This window comes from Habropoda laboriosa, unplaced genomic scaffold, assembly GCF_001263275.1.
Source record: "Habropoda laboriosa isolate 0110345459 unplaced genomic scaffold, ASM126327v1 scaffold40, whole genome shotgun sequence".
Lineage (NCBI taxonomy): Eukaryota > Metazoa > Arthropoda > Insecta > Hymenoptera > Apidae > Habropoda > Habropoda laboriosa.
Genome location: NW_017100231.1, coordinates 7,300,475 through 7,319,695, shown reverse-complemented (window position 1 = coordinate 7,319,695; position 19,221 = coordinate 7,300,475). Strand labels below are relative to the sequence as shown.

General features: G+C 35.1%; 1 protein-coding gene across 1 annotated transcript in view; it reads left to right on the top strand.

The window, feature by feature from the left end:
- LOC108571605 overlaps window positions 1–19,049 on the top strand; it is a 31,675-nt gene extending 12,626 nt beyond the window's left edge. Inside the window, exons 2-4 of the mRNA XM_017933681.1 lie at window positions 2,998–3,225; window positions 5,160–5,308; window positions 18,506–19,049. Of these exons, the coding sequence (XP_017789170.1) occupies window positions 3,132–3,225; window positions 5,160–5,308; window positions 18,506–18,676 (414 nt within the window). The 5' untranslated portion in view covers window positions 2,998–3,131 and the 3' untranslated portion in view covers window positions 18,677–19,049. The remainder of the gene's footprint in view (window positions 1–2,997; window positions 3,226–5,159; window positions 5,309–18,505) is intronic.
- The last annotated feature ends 172 nt before the right edge of the window (window positions 19,050–19,221 follow it).

The window sequence follows — 19,221 nt, the reverse complement described above, 5'->3', positions numbered from 1 at the left end:
AAGGTGATTCGATGATCAAATAAGACTGCTAACTAATTTGAACAGTTTTCAACTGATATTAGTTTGCAAGTCTTCGTTGTAGTTGCAATATTCCAATTTCTAGCTAAACTCTGGAAAAGACAGTTCCTACGGTTCAAGATGCTGCAGGAAATAGAGGTTAGTTTAGAACAATCTTCGTAACGAACTGAAAGGACAGTCGCTTCACAATAGCCGTTTCTATAGAAGTTTCTTCGAGTAAATGAAATATATTTTCATTAAAACATTGATAAATTAAATTTTATTAAAAAATACAAAATGTTCAAAACAATTTCGTTTCCTCTGTACTCGCGAAATTAATTTGCGAGTCGTTTGAGGTTATCTTAACCTATCTTTAACCTATTCACAACAAACGGATGTATTCGTGTACTAATGCCATGATTATTTCATTAATTTTTCAGTGTAACTGAAAAGAAAATTCTGATTTTTGGGAAAAGTATAGTAAAACTTTAATTCAATAAAAAAAAAAACGAAACATTCTGCTTTAATCCGTCATGGGGACCACATAGGGAGTCACTATAATTCTGCGATGCGATCGCGATCGATCAGTCAGAGTTAGAAACGAGTTGAATAAGAAAAGGCTAACGCGGCTTGTTTAACCTTTATCGTAACGGGGCCATCACGGTTTAAAAATAATGGAAACTGCTAATATTGGCCGTTCACCCCATGCTTAAGTATTCCATTAAATTAATCGCCCCGCGACGTTGAAACGTTGCACTATCCACGGAATTATTTCTCCGATGTGCATGACGCACGGTATACCTGCCGTGGCCATTGTGAAAACAAATACGAATCGCGTGGTTGGACGTTCAGCACGCATCGACAAAACAGTTGGAACTGAACGCTGACGGTTGATGCTCGTCTTGCACGAAATTTATGGTATAATTGGCGAAAGTTCCTGCTTACTAGAAAGATGGCAGCGTAGTTGATGCGACTATACTTGCGTCGTGTGCTTAGGCGGAATATGTTATGCATATAGTGCGTTGTGCAGAAGGCTTGTCACGCAAAGCGTTTAATTTTGTTGTAGATAAAACAATTGTTAAGATATTGCAATTAATTTTGTGATGACTAATTTTATTCTTTTTGTGGTGTTTTTAACCTTATGTCAAGAGGAAGAATGTATTTCTGATGGTTAGGTTATGAATATTAACAATTTTAAAGTTATTTTAGTTTTTTCATTTTTTAAAGTGTTAGACATACTTTACTGACAATTTTTTAATCTGCTTTAATTAATTGAAGTTGATCTTGATTATTTTTGTTGTTATTTCATTCATTGGAATTGGAATTATTTGGTAACTTAAAATTGGTAACTTTCAATGTAGAGGGTGTTTCATTTATCTCCATTATTTCGTCACTATACTTAATTTTTTTTCATTGAACGGTGTTCGAAGTTAGTAGTTCATTGTCGAAGGTACAATTAGTATGAACGTTCGCCCTAAAACACTTACGAATATGAATATAAATCGACTATCCAAGCGTCGTCGAGTTCGAATTGAGTTGCGCTTAGAAATATCGACGTTTTGATTGCTGGTCTTGTACTGTACTCACTTATGACGTAATGGAGATTAAAATTTAAATTATCTTTATTATCATTAAAAAATTTTTTTTATGAAATTTAAATAGGTTTGGTAATCTCAAGTGATTAAGCTTGCAGTTTTTTAAAGTAGACAAAGCAAGCTGTTCCTCGTCACAAGCAGATTAACCGTTCTAAGATTGTACGTGAAGCGATAATTTATTCCAATAAAAGACGAAGGAAGAATTAAGACAGAATTATCATAATAATGTTAAAGAGAAATTTGTTCTCTCTTATACTGTAATAAAAGAAAATGACGATAACGAAAGAAAATATGTATTATAATAAATTATGTGAAAAAATAAATAGAACAAATACTGAACTATAAATGAATAAATTGGAAAGAGTAAAAAATGTCAAGTTGAAGAAAACAAAGAACACGGTGAAAGGGACATTAGATTTCCACTGAAAAAAATACACAAGTAGGAGTATCAGGAACATTTCCAAGGTACTTGAGTCTCTTCAAATGGGACCTCTACTTTTACTAATGCTCGCGAAATGTGAGTAATAAGACCGGCTATGTATCTTTATTCTTGGCGATTAGCGGTGCTTCGCGGAATTTATCTATATTTATTTAAATTCGAATATGGTATTTTTTAAAGAAACTTTTTTACAACTTAAAATTATTCTACTTTTTAAAGGAGAATGAACGATACATACACACATTTTGAAAACTTATTCAACAAACTTTTGTTGTTAATAAATTCACTTATGCAGAGGAACAAATTATCCTGCATATTTATAATTTTAGAAACACAAAGAATCTTCTTATTTTTTACGTCATATTAAAGTATTATTTTTTAGGTTACGTTATGGTTTACAAATCCTGTACTACTTTTTAGAAGGGAAACGTGTAAAATTATCTGAGAAATTAAACAACATACATGAATTTATTCAAAAATCTATATGACTGTTTTTAAAAACTAACCTAAGCTTTCATAATCACGGAATATTATTAATCTCTCAGTAATAGTTTCAACAATATGACAGCTTGTTTCGAAAATAGAGAAAGAAAAGAAAATTCACTTCCAAATTAAATTAATTCATACATCAACTCGTTTAAAACTTGTTATCAGTACAATACTCTTTCAAGTTACACAAAAGATACAAAATTGTCCGTTTTATTTCACAAATTTAAACTACCTAACCTCTCTGTCTCTCACTCTCTCTCTCTCTGTCAAAACATGTGACGACACTTAAAAGAGTTTAGAAATTCACTATTTAATCTCGAAAGAATCCCAGCGACAATTTGATCCATTTACTGTCAATCAGTCGAGCCGGTTAAGGTCGCAATGGCAATTATCACGCGTTAGGATCAATCAGGATAATCCCACGCGAAATTGATCCAACCACGTGAAAACGCGCGCTCTGATTTCTGTTCTACGCAGATAACATGCTCCTGGCTACTGCAGTGCGTGCACGTTGGCTGCTGGAATAGCCGGAATTCTCCTCGATCCTTGTGGCCACAAGAGACACGTACAATCCGCCCTTTTTAATACCACTGCGACGACAATCAAGGACCATGAAGAGATCTTCGAGCCTCCACTCGAAGATCCTCGCTTGGGCTTTCCGTCTGTACGTCGTTCTCATTCTACTTCTCCTTCCGTCGAGAACAGGTAAGTTGATATTAAAGGGCCCTGTGATTAGCTGAAATGCGTTAGAATTGTATTCGATTCATGACGAAGTGCAATTTATTTAAAATTAACATAACTTTTAGTTTTTTAGTTTTAATTTTTATAATAAATCTGATACATTTTTGGTTTATGTAGTTTTAATTTTTATAATAAAACTGATATTAGTGGGATATTGAATTTACAAATGATTTAATTTTGACATGATGAAAATTACCCTTAATAAAGCTACTTGTGTTTTATTTATTTTTCATTTTTATAAAAATTAATCCAATATTGTAATGTTTCTATTTGCAAATATTGACACACTGAAAAAGAGTGTTTAAAAAGGTTTGAATTTTTAACAGTTTGCAACAGTTTATATCAAAATAGTTATTTCTTGTTTGATTGGCTAATGTGCATAAATTTACTAGGTTCGGATTTTTTATTGAAAAATGGGAAAATAAAAAAGTGAAATTAATTTTTGAATAAATTGCATGGCATGTGTGCACATTATGAGTAAAAAATTGAGAAACATATCTTTCTTAAATTGATCACCTATACATATATGTTATTAATAATATACAACAACTATAAATGTTGCTACAGTTGAGTCTATTATACAGGGTATACAATAATGTGTACACAATAAACAGTGATTCTAACCTCAACAACAAGGAGAAGTTCTGGAATACTCAGTTAATTATAACACATAATAGAATTTAATTAACAAACTTTCCAAAATATATTACTAAATAACGATATTTTCAATATTTTCAACCTATATGTGTATAGAATAATTTATTAAATCCAATTTTCAAATTCATCTTTCCCTTTTGAGAATAAAATGTTTCTCATGTATTGCAGTGCTTTCAAACTTTTTGCTTGTAATGTACCACACACGAACACTAAATTCAATTCGAGTTAATTGAAATAATTAATTGTCTCGCCGACTGATCGATTTAGTTAACTGATTTTGCGCTCAATAACAGACGACATCGATATTGCATTGGGAATGGGAGTGCCATGGTGGTACTTTATGTGTATTGTGGTTATTTGTTAATCATGAATTGAAACGATTCGAGCCCGTTCCAATGTAAATCATCGATGACCGTAGATAAGAATTAATAATTTTCGCGTCAGTTGTTCACTCGCGATCACCAGTCAGAACGAGCTTGAATGGTGGAAGCCATTTATACGTTTTATGCGCGTTAATTATTCTGACGTCTTTGGCTTTGATCGAAAATAGACCTCAGACCTTCATCTGAATTCTTCCCACGGTCCTCGAACAAGATCGAAACTACTTTCGACGAATGGCTTATGAATATTTATAATTTTTAGGTTATGTTAGATAAAGTCAATTGAGAATTTTGTAATTTTTTTACCAAAATTCTGCTTTGTTTCGTTTAGATTCGTTAAAACATTTAACAAGTATAAAAAAGAAACATTTCTATTCAAAGAAACAAATTAAAATTCAATAAAAATTTCAAATTGAAAAGGTGTAAAAACTAACAAATACAAATTAATTCTAGAACCAAGACGAAAGAATTACAGAAAACTGACAGGACGTTAACAATACATTAAAACATTATTTACAAATTTTTTCTTCATCTGCCATAAAATTCCTGTCATAAAACCTTCATTTCTAAAGGACCATATCAATTTCCATTCAAATCAACAAACACACTCAACACTCTTCACCAATTCCCAAAACGAACCTTCACCAATTACGTTTAAACCTTTTACCCTTAATGTTCATCAAAGAACGCCATATCCGATGACACCTTTATCACATCGATATTTTAAGTCAAAGAGTACATATCGCCGCGGCAGCTGCAATGCGGATGCACCGAACAAAAGTTGCCGCGCGCGCGATGGCTTCCGCAATTACTCGCGTGTGATCGTCAAGAGTGGCGTATTCAACAGGGACTCGTTTACAGCCGCCTTAGAGGAGAATTGCACGGACTTCCAGGGTGCCATCGTTCGACACGGACTGCTCTATGTGCCAGGGCCTGCGGTTTGCAGCCTCTGTGTCTGCTATCATTCCGAGCCAATGTGGTGTAAAGCTATCTTCTGCTCGCCGCCCTACGTAAGTGTATATCCCATTCAGTATGCCTACACTTTAACTGTAGAAGACAAATTGAATTGTCATATTAAAATGCTTCTTCCCTTTTCAATTAATTATTTATTTATGAACTGGTAAATTGATTTGCCTTTAATTGTATCGTTACGAATTGTCGAGGTTATTTTGACACACGTAGTACTGTGCAAGAGCTGGTAAGTTGTCTGTCGAGACGGCACAGGGGCAAGGGGAGTAAGCTCGCTCTACCTTCTATGCTCACCATTACGCGATAGATTAGTAGATGCGACCGTTTCGGCCAATAATAAAAATGCGTGTGATCTAACTGTATGAGTGTGTCTGCTACAACCAATCAGACCTGCATTCTTCCGTCTGCCATCTTACCAGCTCTGCACAGTACGTTTCATAAGTAGATACATAACAAAACAATGCTAGCTAAGTTTTTCGCCATCTGTGAGAAATTTGTTGACCCTTTTTATTGGTTGCGTGTTACATCGTTTTACCACATGCGGTTTAACGCTGACAAGTCAAACTGAGGATGCACGTTGTCTCAGGATGTTGAAAATAGTCTCTTACACGCTTATATATTCACGAGCAATTTTTCCAATTTCACGAAAGTTTTAAGTTAACTACTTTCTGGATGTGAAAAAGAAATTAAATGTTTTCTTATGAGCAAGGTAAGTCAGTTTTCTTCTTATCAGGTAAAAGACGACTCTGTCGATTGGAAAATGTGCCGGTTATACATATAATAGGTTAATAGCTCCGTGTGACTCTTTCGTTGCTGTTTTCGAATGTTTTTACATGATTGGCTGTGCAGAACGCAGAGGTTAAGAAAGAAGTTTAGGGGATCACGTTTCGTACGGAGAGAAATCCACTCGCTGATGTGAATGTGTTTATGTTGCATGAAAGGAAGTTTCGTGGGATAGGAAACAAGATTGCAGGCACCATGTACATGTTTTTTCAGGTCTTTCGCATTTTTTATTTATTTTTTGATAATTTTATTTCCATGTTTAAATTATAAAATAGTCTGAAAAAGAATATTATTCTAGAAAGTATAATTTGATGCATATATAGAGTATACAATTTTTTTCATTATATTTTAAATTTCATTAAAACTGTTCCAAGTATTATTAATAAACGAAACGAACCATATATTTTTTAATTCTAATGTTACTTATAAAATATTCCTAGAAAACGTGTAATTTTCTATCTTTCACGAAAAGATATTTTCCTATATTAAAAAATACGTGAGCATTTCAACATATAACTTACGTTCCATTTATATTCATCTGAATACATACACATATACATACATATATACCAAAGCATCTTCCTTCACGTAAAAAACAACTTAACAGAATATCCTACAATAATTAGAGTGTCGAAGTTATTAAAGAAATCACTATACATATATTTCTATCTGAAACTAGGTTAACCATCCACCTTCCTTAAACTCGAAACTTTACAAAATTTTTTGCGAAAAAAGGCAAAGTACTTCACATTACAAATTGTATTATTCAACTTAAATTCACTAAATTAAAAAAAAAGTATCCACTGTTTCATATGTACATACCGTGGTCCACGTGACTGGAGCTATTTCGCCAACTACATAAACAATATTTTATTCAATTTTTTCAATGAATCTAAAATTTTTTTATGCATTAAAAAAGTTCCAGATAATATTTTTTCATCAGAATCATTATATACAGATTTCTCGAAGCGGTCGCAATTACTTGGCCCACCCTGTATGATACCATCAATTTTAATCAACACCTCTCACACGAGAAACCGTTTTAATGAATAATAAAAGACAAAATCAAAACTTTCCTCTACTGGATGAAAATCCATATATTCCATGAATCAATAAAGTGAATCCCTCCATCTGCAGTATCACCTCGTCCATATTCGTCCTGTCTCTCCGTCGGGGACAATAAACACATCCACACGCGATGCAAAGCGTGCAAAAAGGGAAGTGTCGCGCGTTCGAGGCGTGACAAGTCGCGCGAAATCGATTACGTGACACGGATGCGACCAGTGTAAACGATTTTAATGAGCTCGACGCGTATTACTCGTGCAGAATCGCGCGTTCGAACGCGAAATGTTACCGAAAATTAACGAGTCAATTACTCGCTGCTTAAATCAAGAGATGGCGTGAGCGGCGGGTTGGGGAGAATGGTGGGGTGAAGGTGAGCATCTTGCCTTTGAATGGACGACGATTTCACAGTGCTCACAACTCGTGAAATTGTCGGATAATTTAATTAATCGGCGAATTAGAACGCTCGGACAATCTGTTACTGATGGTAAGGCTCGAGGGCCCTTTTTCTGCTTTGAATCTCTTTTAATTGGACGGAGGAAAGGAGTTTTTTTGTGTACAGCGTAATGAGTGATTGAAGGTTGTAATTGGTAAGAGGTTATGATTCAGGTAAGATAGACTTTTCGGGGCATTTGAGGTAAAGTCGTGGAGTTTGGAGGGGGAATTGTCGAGTGTAAAGATATATAGTGTATTAGAAATCTTAGTTAAGTAAATAGGGAATAATAGAAGATGATGAAAGGAATATTTTTCGTTTGATAAACATATGTATGTGAGATTTGGTTGTATTTTTAGTAACGGAGCTTCAAATGTGTAGATCTTAGGCTCCTGATATAGAGCAACATGGCAAACACTGATTGCTCTAGTGAGGTTACAGTAATGTTTTGAGTGACGGATATCTATTATATTTTTTTTCTAAAAATTATGAAAATATTTATCATATATTTTTCACATTTTTTTTTGCTGTGACATTAGAAGTGTATTATTACATTAGTGGTTGCTGCTCAAGCAATCTGGTCAATAATTTATAAGGTGACGAAAGGCTGTATCACGACCCTAAGCGCGCAAGCATCGTTCTAGGAATTGCACGCTGTTATCTGTTTCCGGTTCGCTCAGCTTGAAATATGTACCTTGAGTCGAAAGTGAGAAACAGTGTAAGCGAGTAAAGTACAATGAATTATAATCCACTATAGCGTTATGTACTTGGTTTCATACCACTAGTCTTAGGAAGTTTGTTGAAATTTTAGACTCTAAAATGATACAGGGTGTTTCAGAGTCAAATAGTTAAGTTCTACAATTTTTTAACTTAATCATAAATTTGAAAATACGTTATTAGAAAATTCTAATAAAAATTCCATATGTAATAGTAATAGCTTGTCGGTGATACTTAACAATGTAAAAATATGGTGTTTATCTTAACTCTTTATTTTTCCCTCCTATCTTTAGACGAACATTTTTTGTCTTCTATTTGCCAGTAACATGCCAGTAGAGCGTTCAAAATCGTAAACAATATGACAGCTTGTTATACATTATTAACATAATTACTACATAATGTTAAATTTAAACTGGAAACTCATCACGTTAATGTCTTTCTGTTGTCTTCGATTCTAATGGCAGTGGACCAATCACGTGCTTGCGCTCAAAATCCTTCGATTCGCTTCGTCAATTATCGGTTGTACCCGTCATTCACTGATCGGTGCTTCGCGATCTCTTCCGAACTTCGGCCTCACTCGGCAATCTTCGTGAGGGTAACCGTCGTAGCGGTGTTTGCACGTGCAACGTGACATTAGTACGTTATAAAAGATCAGTTATCAGTCATACGTTAGAAGTTCACTGCAATTATTTCATTATTTTTCTCTAATTGAATGTTCCAAAATACCAAAATCTTTTTACTCGATTTTAATGTTGTGCCAGGAGTTATTCTACGTTAACCCTTCAACCACCGTACTTCCTTTCTCCCCACGCTTTTACATCCTCTGTAGACTCTGTTGAGAACGGGTTCAAAGGTGGAAGTTCGTAATTAGGGAGCCACGATCTCAGGCTAATGGCTATTTCTCGTGGAGAAAAGGTTAGGTCGTGCGATGCAAGATTTATAATACTCGTTTCGCGAGTTATCTCGACGGCTGTTGCGCGCGACGAAAGAACGAAAGAACGAACAAACGGAATAATGAATATTAGTAGCGTAACGACTGCTCGATCTAGGCCATCGTCTATTTCCTCCCTCCTTTCAGGCCTCTTTTTTTTTTCACGCGAAACGCTTTTCATTAGCCGCGGAGGAGCAAAGTTCGTTCCTGGAATCAATTACGCGGCTCGCAGGAAATTGCATTATCGCCTGGAACGTCTTCGAATTACGTCCACAGCTCGATTATCCTCGACTTCTTCCGGTTCTGATCGCGCCTGTGTAATCGACCGATATAAACGATTCTTTTACATACATACATACGCAGTTTCTGTATGTCTGTAAGGATTTGCTTGCTGAGGTGTGAATAGGCAAAGAGAGATTTATTTAAAGAATTTAAGAGGATAATGTAATGTAGACATAGAGTAAAATAGTATTTTTGAAATTTTTATAATATAAAAAGGGATTCAGTGTACCAATTTAAAAGTTTGCACCTTTATTTAGGTTAGGTTAGGTTAGGAAATTGCTTATAACCATTTCTAAAAATATTGAAAAAAAAAATAGTTTAGCATATTTTATGGAATTTCATTCTTCTTTTGTAATCAAGAACACAATATAAAAGTACATATTTAAATAAAAAACGAAATTAAAATAGAATGTCACATGAATAATTATACGTAAATTTCCTGGAAGACATTTGATTAGATTCTTTAAACCATTTGAAAGATTACAATCTGTTTTATTACTTTTTTTTTTTTCTTCAATTAAAATAGCTCATGAAAATATTCGAGAATTGGAGCTGACAAGCTTTTCTAGAAATCGATATACACACGTAATATAGCTATCAAACTTTCCATCTAAAGTGTCGCACTCACGCGTGGATTTTGCATTTCAATTTTCCTGCTCGTATTTCACGCGAGTAAATCGAATCTTCCGACTCCCATGGAGGGGGGACGTGTTTCCTGGCGGAACTTATTGCCTTGTAAAGAGAGACACGACAAATAAGCGAATTAACGTAATCTGTACGAGCAGCATGATTATTATTCCCCACTCGTTATTTTGTGTATATTATTTTGAAATAATATATACCGTAATCATTGGTGTTTGAGGTTAGATTAATTTTAGATAGTAATATTTATATTTAACGTTTCATTAGGATTGTTTAAATTTTCCTTTCAAGTTTGATTTCATTTAGTTACACAAATCAATGAAGCATTAAACACGGTTCCTTTCTTGTCGCTCGAATATTCAACCAAAAGCTTGGCGTTATTTTCTCGTTTCCGTAGAACAAATTACTGACAGCCACTTAACCATTCGTTTCGTCTACATTTTCCGCTCTCTCGAACGAGCAAACATTTCCTCAAGAAGCCGCAAGCACTTTGCACTGTTCGTTTATCAAAAATTATCCACGATCGCGAGTTTGTTAGATATAAGACGTTACGCCATATTAGGTCACGTGACTGTCCATAACGTGCCTGTAGTTGCATGCGTTACTATAGTAATTTAACTTAGTATTTAAGTACACACGTGGTCAATGAATGCCATAAATTCGATTGGACATGAAATAGAGAAATATTTCGAGAATTAAAATTATGCGTGTTTAATATCAGGAAGGAAAAACCGAAATTTTGTTTTGTTGACTGCCGTGCGAACACGCCATTAATCTCGTAGTAAAATGTATTTTTAAAATTCTAATGATGAAATACGATACCGTGGAAGGTTCTCGAGGATCTCAAGTTTTCTCAAGCCTCGAGAGGTGCCAATACTTGAAACCTGCTACCGTTTAACGCTTCGATGAATTTATGACTGGTTTTATATCTTTCCCATCTATACTTATATATTAGTAATTTAATGCCTGACTGGATTTGATGTCACTGTTGACAGAGTAAATTAAACGTCCGAGTAATTCGACGGAGAAAATACAAATCACTATTTTTCTCACTCAAGTAAAATCTTTTACCGCATTTTCACCGAATAAGAAAATTCACTATTTATAAGTTGGCAATAATTTTCGCTTCGACATTTTTTAATTTTCCTTTCTGTTTTCTTTCGTAATCTTGAGAGAAAAGGGAAGTTAATAGTGCAGTAAAAAACATCTTTCGTAAAAACACCGTAAAAGCTAGGCTTTTAGTCTGTAAGTGTGGCCAGAGTGCTCGTATATAATGACGAGATTAAGTGAGCAGGTAAGACGATGATTAAAATATACAGTGATTAGTGTCAAAGTTCTTCATTAATAGCTACGTAAATTCCTAATCTTTTCAATTTTTCAATTACTTCAAAAATGTTTTCAACTGTTATTTCCTGTTTGACTAATTATAAGTCATCTAATCGGGCTATTAAATCTGTGCAAACAAACTAATCACTTCCGTGAACTATTGGATACGTCAAATTGGACGAAAATTCGTTGTCCGAATCGAGCAAATACGAAATTGATGTATGTAATTGTACCACCAAATATCGGTATCTAAACTGTATTTAAACGATGTTAACGTAGCGAATCAAAAAAATCCTATTAACCTAAAATACGATTGAGCGATTAGTGATAAATTTGAGATTCATTAATACAGATCTACATGGTATAAAAATGAAAAGGAAATTTCCACAATGGTGATTCGCAAATGACCGCCTTATTCTTCGTATAGATTCAAATATTCAGTGATCTCACAGATGTCACGCGCAGGATATCTGTCGCTCGTTTGAAGCGACGTTTTTCAACCGCGTCGTGTCTTTTCAAGGCGTTCAGCCAACCCCTGACATATTTTAAATGTAAGGTTATTAAGTATTTCTTTTAAGTCGTACCGGTGAAAGGCTTTCAGATGGGGGAAGATTAACATTCAAAGCGGACAAACCAAGTTTAAAAGCTGGCAAGTTTGAAAAGCTCTATGGATGTCAGGATTCTTTTGGTGTGGGTTAATAACTGCATACAGATTTCTAATTATCTTATAAGATGCCTTGCATATTTTCCTCCATTCAAGATTCATTACATTTATGATTATAGGTTAAATAGCTGTTCAAACTGACTCAATTGTATTTTTCCTACAATTTTATTTGTTACAATGTTGCAATTATGTTTCCAGCTTGTTACAGACATGTTATTGGTTGGAAAATATTAAAATGTATATGATTTATTCTGTTATTTGCAATTCTTATTCATTTTGTATCTTTACAATTTCTGACTTCCTACAAAAATATTTATGCACTTTGCTTTTCTATTTGAGGTTATTAAGTCATAAATCATTCTTATCTTGAAAGCTACACGATCAATCAATTTTCTTGCTTCACTTCTTTCTTTTTTTCAGGTGACATTTATGCACTTACATTAATGCGATATATGTACCCTTCTAAAATACTGTTTTTTACTGCATCTTTAATTTTAACAATGAAAAAGTAGCTATTTGTAGTGTTTACCAGAAGATACAAAGTAATAAAAAAATAATTAACAAAAAATGTATGAGAATCAACTTATAGAATCCTCAAAATTATTTGGAAAAGTATTGCACTTGTGCAGTATCTAGAAATAATTCAAATGATCAAAGCACATTGTATTTGCTTCACTCTACATTTTTCATATCATCTCATTTTCAATTATCACACAAAATTCAATAATATTAATCCAGTAAACACATCAACCTTAAAATGTCCAAAAAAGAATCGTCAAGATAACAACACATCCATTTAATCGCGTTAATCCTCCTAAATAGACATAACCTCTTACTTACACAAACTTTAATATTCTCAAAAGCAACTGGGACGCTGATCAACTTAAACCAAACGAGACATCTCGCATTCATTCGCAGCGGCATTCATCGCAGTCGTTTAAAGGAACACGGGTTATAAATTCGCGAGAAGGAAAACTCTTCGTGAAGCTTGATTGCACGTTGGTGGACAGCCGTCGGTTGGCTCGAAACGACTTTTTCCTTAACGGACCAATTAAAGGCGTTGTCGCAACGTGAGGGGAAATCGCGCAGGCGGCGGCAACCGTTGCTCGCGACGTTTCCGTAAATAGAAAGCTAACTTATTTACGAATTGCCGTAACGCGATTGGCGCTAGTAATACAGTTAGTAATCGCCTTATTGAATTTTCACTGTAGTGTGACATCGCCGAGCTCCCTAACGAGATTTTTCTCCTCGTGGGACGCCTTCGGTATTTTCTCAGCTTTTGGTACGAACTTCTTGTCATAAAGTGTATATGTATACAGGGTGTCCGAGCTAAATATCACCTTTATTTTCAATAATTTTAATAATTTTTAATAGTTTAAAGCATAATTTAAATGGTGTTTAGAATACTGCGGAAGGAAATTTTTTACGGTAATTGTTTCTAATTTTTTCAACATCACTGGTAATTTTATTTTACAGGAAAACGTATATTTTTCTGTATTGCATCATGTAACGAATGTTATCTTAAACTTACGTTTAAGCACACATGAGTTATGTTCTTGAGGTGACATTGAACACAAGAAATTGGACACACTGTATAAGAAAAGTAACAAAAGTATTTGTTACGGTAATGGGTGGAGATTTGTTAATAGGAATTTATCAAGAAATTATTTTTTGTTTTATCGAAATGTTTTTTATTACTTTTTTTTTGAGGTTAGATTTTTAAACGGGCGAGCAGAGTAGATATAGTAGGGATTATTAAAATATGCAGTTTTTTTTATGAAAATACTCAATTCGTTTCAATGAAATATAGCAGGAATAATGAGGGCAAATAAATTGGAAATGGAGAATGAGGGTACGTTTCAGAAAACATTAATTTCCAGACACGTTTTCAAGTACACGTGCACTTGACTGGGTTCCGTAGTTAATATTCCTGCCTCATTTCAATTTCGTAAATATTCGGGGTTAGGATCATCTGTGCGAGAATTATCGTGCGTGTTTGAATGGTTCGTTTATTCCTTCGTTTTCCTTCTGTTAAATATAAAACTACATTCTCGACGAATTTGCACATTTTTGAAAAGTATTGATATTAAAAAAATATTGTAAAAAAATTTTTTGCGTAAACAATTACATTCCCACTCTCGACCATTGTAAATCAAATGCAGACGCCGCAGGCTTCTTCAAAATTAATTATCTCCGTTGAACGAAAAGAAAAATCCACCGACGAAAACTTTCACGTCCCATTTCCAATTTACTTTTGCACGAACAATCATCCCGTTCACGGTCACGCGCCATTATCCTCCATATTCCTTTAAAGAGATAAGTACTCGCAAAGTCGAGCGCGGCAAAGGTCAGAATCGTTTTATGTAATACACCTACATAGTTGCTTATCGTGGAAAATTCTCACGGGTTTCCCCGAGTCTAAGCTTAATCGAGGCAATCCTATTCCCGATAGGAGGATTACGCGTGCCGTGAATCGTGTGACGCGCGATGTTTTTTGAATAATTGCCGTCGAAACGTCAACACCGCGGCGCAAATTCAATTTCAACCCACAATTCCCGGTGTTTACGTGGCGAACGCGCAAAATCGATACCACACACACACACACATACGCGCGCCGTTTCTTTGCTAATGGCGCACTGTAAATACACGGCTCGTTCAAAAGTAACGTTTGTTTGCGCGTAAATAAGTTGTAGCATACATACGTTTAGAGGAAACTGGCACCGGGTTTCTTTTTGATGGCATTTGAAGCGATACTTGGAGTGGAAAGGTTAAGTAATCTGTTTGTTTTTTCATAAAAAATGCCACGTGATATAACTCGTTATTTACTGATTTCATGAAAAAAAAAAAAAATGTTTTATATTCTTTAATATTTAAAAAAATGTAAGGTACAAGAAAATTAATGTATTTCGTATAAAACATTAGTTGATAAAATTAATAAATAACGAGTTATTTCACGTGGTAGTTTTTATCGACTATGAATTTATGTCATAGTTATGAAATGAAGGTTATGTACTTTTGAGTAAATAAGCATTAGAAATTTAAAGTACATTCACAGAAGTCGAATACACGCCAACCTAACCTAATTATGTTAACAGAACGATGAATGTCATTTTCTACTCTTGAATTAATATAGTATTCTCAAGCAAACAAATCTTTGATCCTATCGCAACTTTCGTCTCTATTTAAATACACAATTGGAGGACGAATGGAACGTTGTCTCGAATCGCGTAGCACGTGCCGCGTCGTTCCCGCTATACTCAGCATTCAGGCCATCGTGGCCGGCACATACGACGAGTTTTATGGTAATTCCGCATGATTACAATATCTTTCGCTGGTTTACAAGAAACGACGAGACTGGTAGTTGCGTGCTCCCTAACGCAGAACCTGCGATACCTGCACGATAGCCCGACTAGATTTCGTTGAACTGTTCTTGCTTCGGTCGTACCAGTTTCGCAACGAAAATAGAAAATAGGTTTTACTGTGGTACAATATCGTGGCTAAGAATCTTTTGAAGGTTTGTAGGATAGAAAGTATGATACTTTACGAACATTTGATATTTATATCGTAGTATATTTATTCAGACAAAAGTATATGATGTAAAAAATTGATCTTTCGTACATTACAATGTTGTACAAAGTGTTTTTTTTTTTTTATCATCACCAGTGTACACGTTCTGAAACCATATAAATTTCTCTTAGTAATGTTGTCTTACTTGCAGTAACTAAATAATTTAAATATTCATTATGAGTGAGACACCCTGTATACATATCACAATTTTTCCTTCATGTTTTTGTTTCTCAAATTTCCTTAAATCATCTATTCTGCTGTACTATTACAAATATTGTAAATATTATAAATACAAATGCTCGCACAATCAGTTATTACCATCGCCACTTCCACAATCGAACCGTCAAAAGCCTCTCTTTCCACCTAACCTCCAAACAACGAAACATTCCTATACTATAAGCGTAGCCCTTTGTTCGCATGCTCGTTTTCCGCATATACACGTTACAACGATAATCGTTGCGTTCTCACAGTGGAATCGGCCCGCGAATAATTACGTTCAGTCAGCTGCGATGAAACGCACAACGCGAAGCACGAGGCCACTGCGGACGAATTGCGCGGACTGCAGAAGAGAGGAAAATCGCCGCGAGCACATTGCGAGCACGAATCACTCCACAAAATACAAGGTTTCGTTTTACTATACTTTTATTTCTTCTTGACAATCGGTTCGGGTATGCAAGAATATCTTAATACAACGTGCACGTAAGCAGGCTTCGAGCCAAGTGTATCCATGTGCGCTATGTGTATATGTCTGAACAAGCGTCATGTGTGTCACTGATCGAGCCCCCAGGAGAACAACCGAAAACGTTATGCCGTCGGACATGCAACTCGACGCTGATATTTCCTCGCTGGGATAATGTGTCGAGAGTAGCACGTCGCTGATTGGCGCTGCCGATGATGAACGAAGACGTGATTGGTTGCGGCGTTTTTCGAAGCATAATAGTGGAAGACGCTTTAGGGTTAACATCGATGAAATATCGTCGATCGATGTAGATTGAACTTGTCTTTGACAGATATCAGTACAGTGGTTTGTGAGGTTATGAAGATTATATGATGTGTTAAATGGTGGAGTGATTTATTACATGGAAAGTAAAATCAACTAAGCAAAATTTTCATAGTACATATAGCCTGTATTTTGTATTAACTGATCGCGATTTTCAATCGAGAATAAACATAACCATTGCAGTAATTTACATCAAGGAAATAAATAACAGAATTTTGTATCTCGTATATTATCTTCTAATTTCGTAACTTTGAATCAACGATGTTAAATAAATAGTGTTCCAAGTCCTAGGTCAATATGCCAGTTCGTCTGATGTGTTCTCTTTGGTACTTATCCTTCAAAGTATTATATGTATGTATACGACTGTAGTTATACTTACGTACCTTGAAATATATGTCTGTTTACCCTGGTAAGTAATAACTTAAATTGTTTCCACCCTGACATATTACTTAGCCCGTAGACTGTGTTAAAGTAAAAATTATCTATACATATTTCGAAAGTGAGGTTAAATCGAATTTATATGAAATTCTGAATACACTTTCAAGGTATTTTTTATATACCAAGTCATAATTTCGCGCCAGTGGTAATTACAAGTTTGCTTTACAACATTCATGGAATCGATCCACCTTCAAACTTTATCACTACAGTACGCCATAGCAAGAAACTGTTCTGAAAATATACTTACGTTTATCGTTACAATAAACTCAATGACCAGGTCACCGATAATAACCTTGAAAAAACAATGTTGGAATTGGAGCAAAAAAAAAAAAGAGAAAGAAACACAAAGACCTAGTTGGATCGTAACAATAAAATATGCTTCGGCAAGAATTTCTTGCTACGGGCGAGAGTGTGGCAAAGTTTAAAGGTTGTGACGCCAACTGAGCGCCACTGACGCAAAACTTTATCTGCAACAGCGTAGTTTTTACGGTTACATACATACATGTAAGGTAATTTAGTTTTTAGTCAGTGACCACTTTGAACTTCCTATTGTATTAAATGTCTAAATTAAAAAAATATTGGAACTTTGCAGTATTGAATTAAAATTAATTGAACTATGATGAATTCAATGTTTTTTTCAACTTTATGTAAGATGTAATTAATTTTTAAAAGTATGTCCAGTTTTGTAATCATAAAATTTTTCATAAAGATGCTTTTTGAACTTTTGAAGTTATAGATATGGTTTCAAAATTAGGTTCTAGATTTTTATTTTATTTTTTATCTGTTTACTTATTGGAAGTTCTTTGATATGCAATGTTTTGATATTCCAATGATTTTGGGAAACAAAATGCCATATGTAATTAAATAATTAAATCTTTATTTAACTTAATTTCAAAAACTATTTACACTGCCATAAATATATTACCATAAAAGATAAAAAAGAACATTACTCACGTACTCACGATAATTACTTCAATCTCTTTTATATACAGCTTACATTCTTATCCACATCATCAACAATACATTGTATCCTCGTATAATCGACAATATTAACAGTACAATACAATCAAACATACATCACACACTCACTGGACCCACAATAAAAAACCACAATACACTTAAAAAACGTTTGTCCAACAACTCTGAAGTGCTTGAAAATCGTCCCACATCTGAATCTAACCTAAAGCGGTCCATTCACAAACATGCAACTCTCTACAGAAAAGAAAGCCACCGACATCTCATTCATTCATTCGCTCATTCACTCAACTCCCTCCACCTATTCCTACAGCATGCACCACATTTTTCCATTCTATTCCATATCTGTGGCCTGGATTCCAGTTCGAAAGGTGGTTGAATGGCAGTTGACCGATGAACCGATCCCCTCTGTCCGCAGAGATGCAAGAAGTTTCGAGTCGGAGAACGGTGCTGTGAGTTCGAATGCCTGGACGACACGGACGCCAATTGGACAGAGCCTGATCTGATAATCGCGTCCAAGTCCTCGCGGATTCATGAGCAGGGAATGTTCTTAATGGCAGGGATGGTGGCGCTGCTGAAGGCGCTATAGTTCTTCTAACGAGGTTCCACGCGGCGTTTACTGGATCTGGCCAATGGGAAACGTCGGCGACGCAAGCTGGGCCAACAGGGATAGAAGAAGGTACGGTGTAGCGTGCTGGTGATGAAACGTCGTGTTTGTGCCTGCTGATTATGCATCGAGGAGCCGCGGGACCGGGATTCTCGCGTGTGTGAGAGTTTTCTTTCGGTTCTGTTCATCAACCTGTTTGCGAGTTGATCTCAGTTTATGAATTAATCGCGCGGGGTTTTTGTACCCCAGGGAACGGAGAGAGAGTGGACTAGGTTAGGACCGCTAATTGTGATGGTAAATCAACGATGTGGGGAAAATTGTTGATAATTTGATTGTTTATTTTGGAAATTTTACTTTCACGAAAGATGAACAAATTGTTGCATTGAGTTTACGGTTATATTAGATTTTGCTGTGATACGCGTATTTAATGGTTTTTCGTAATTTTTTCACCGGAAATTTGTTTCTGATTTGCCGGCACTGATACGTGGAGAATGGAAGCGTGATAAATTAGTAGTAGAATTATAATA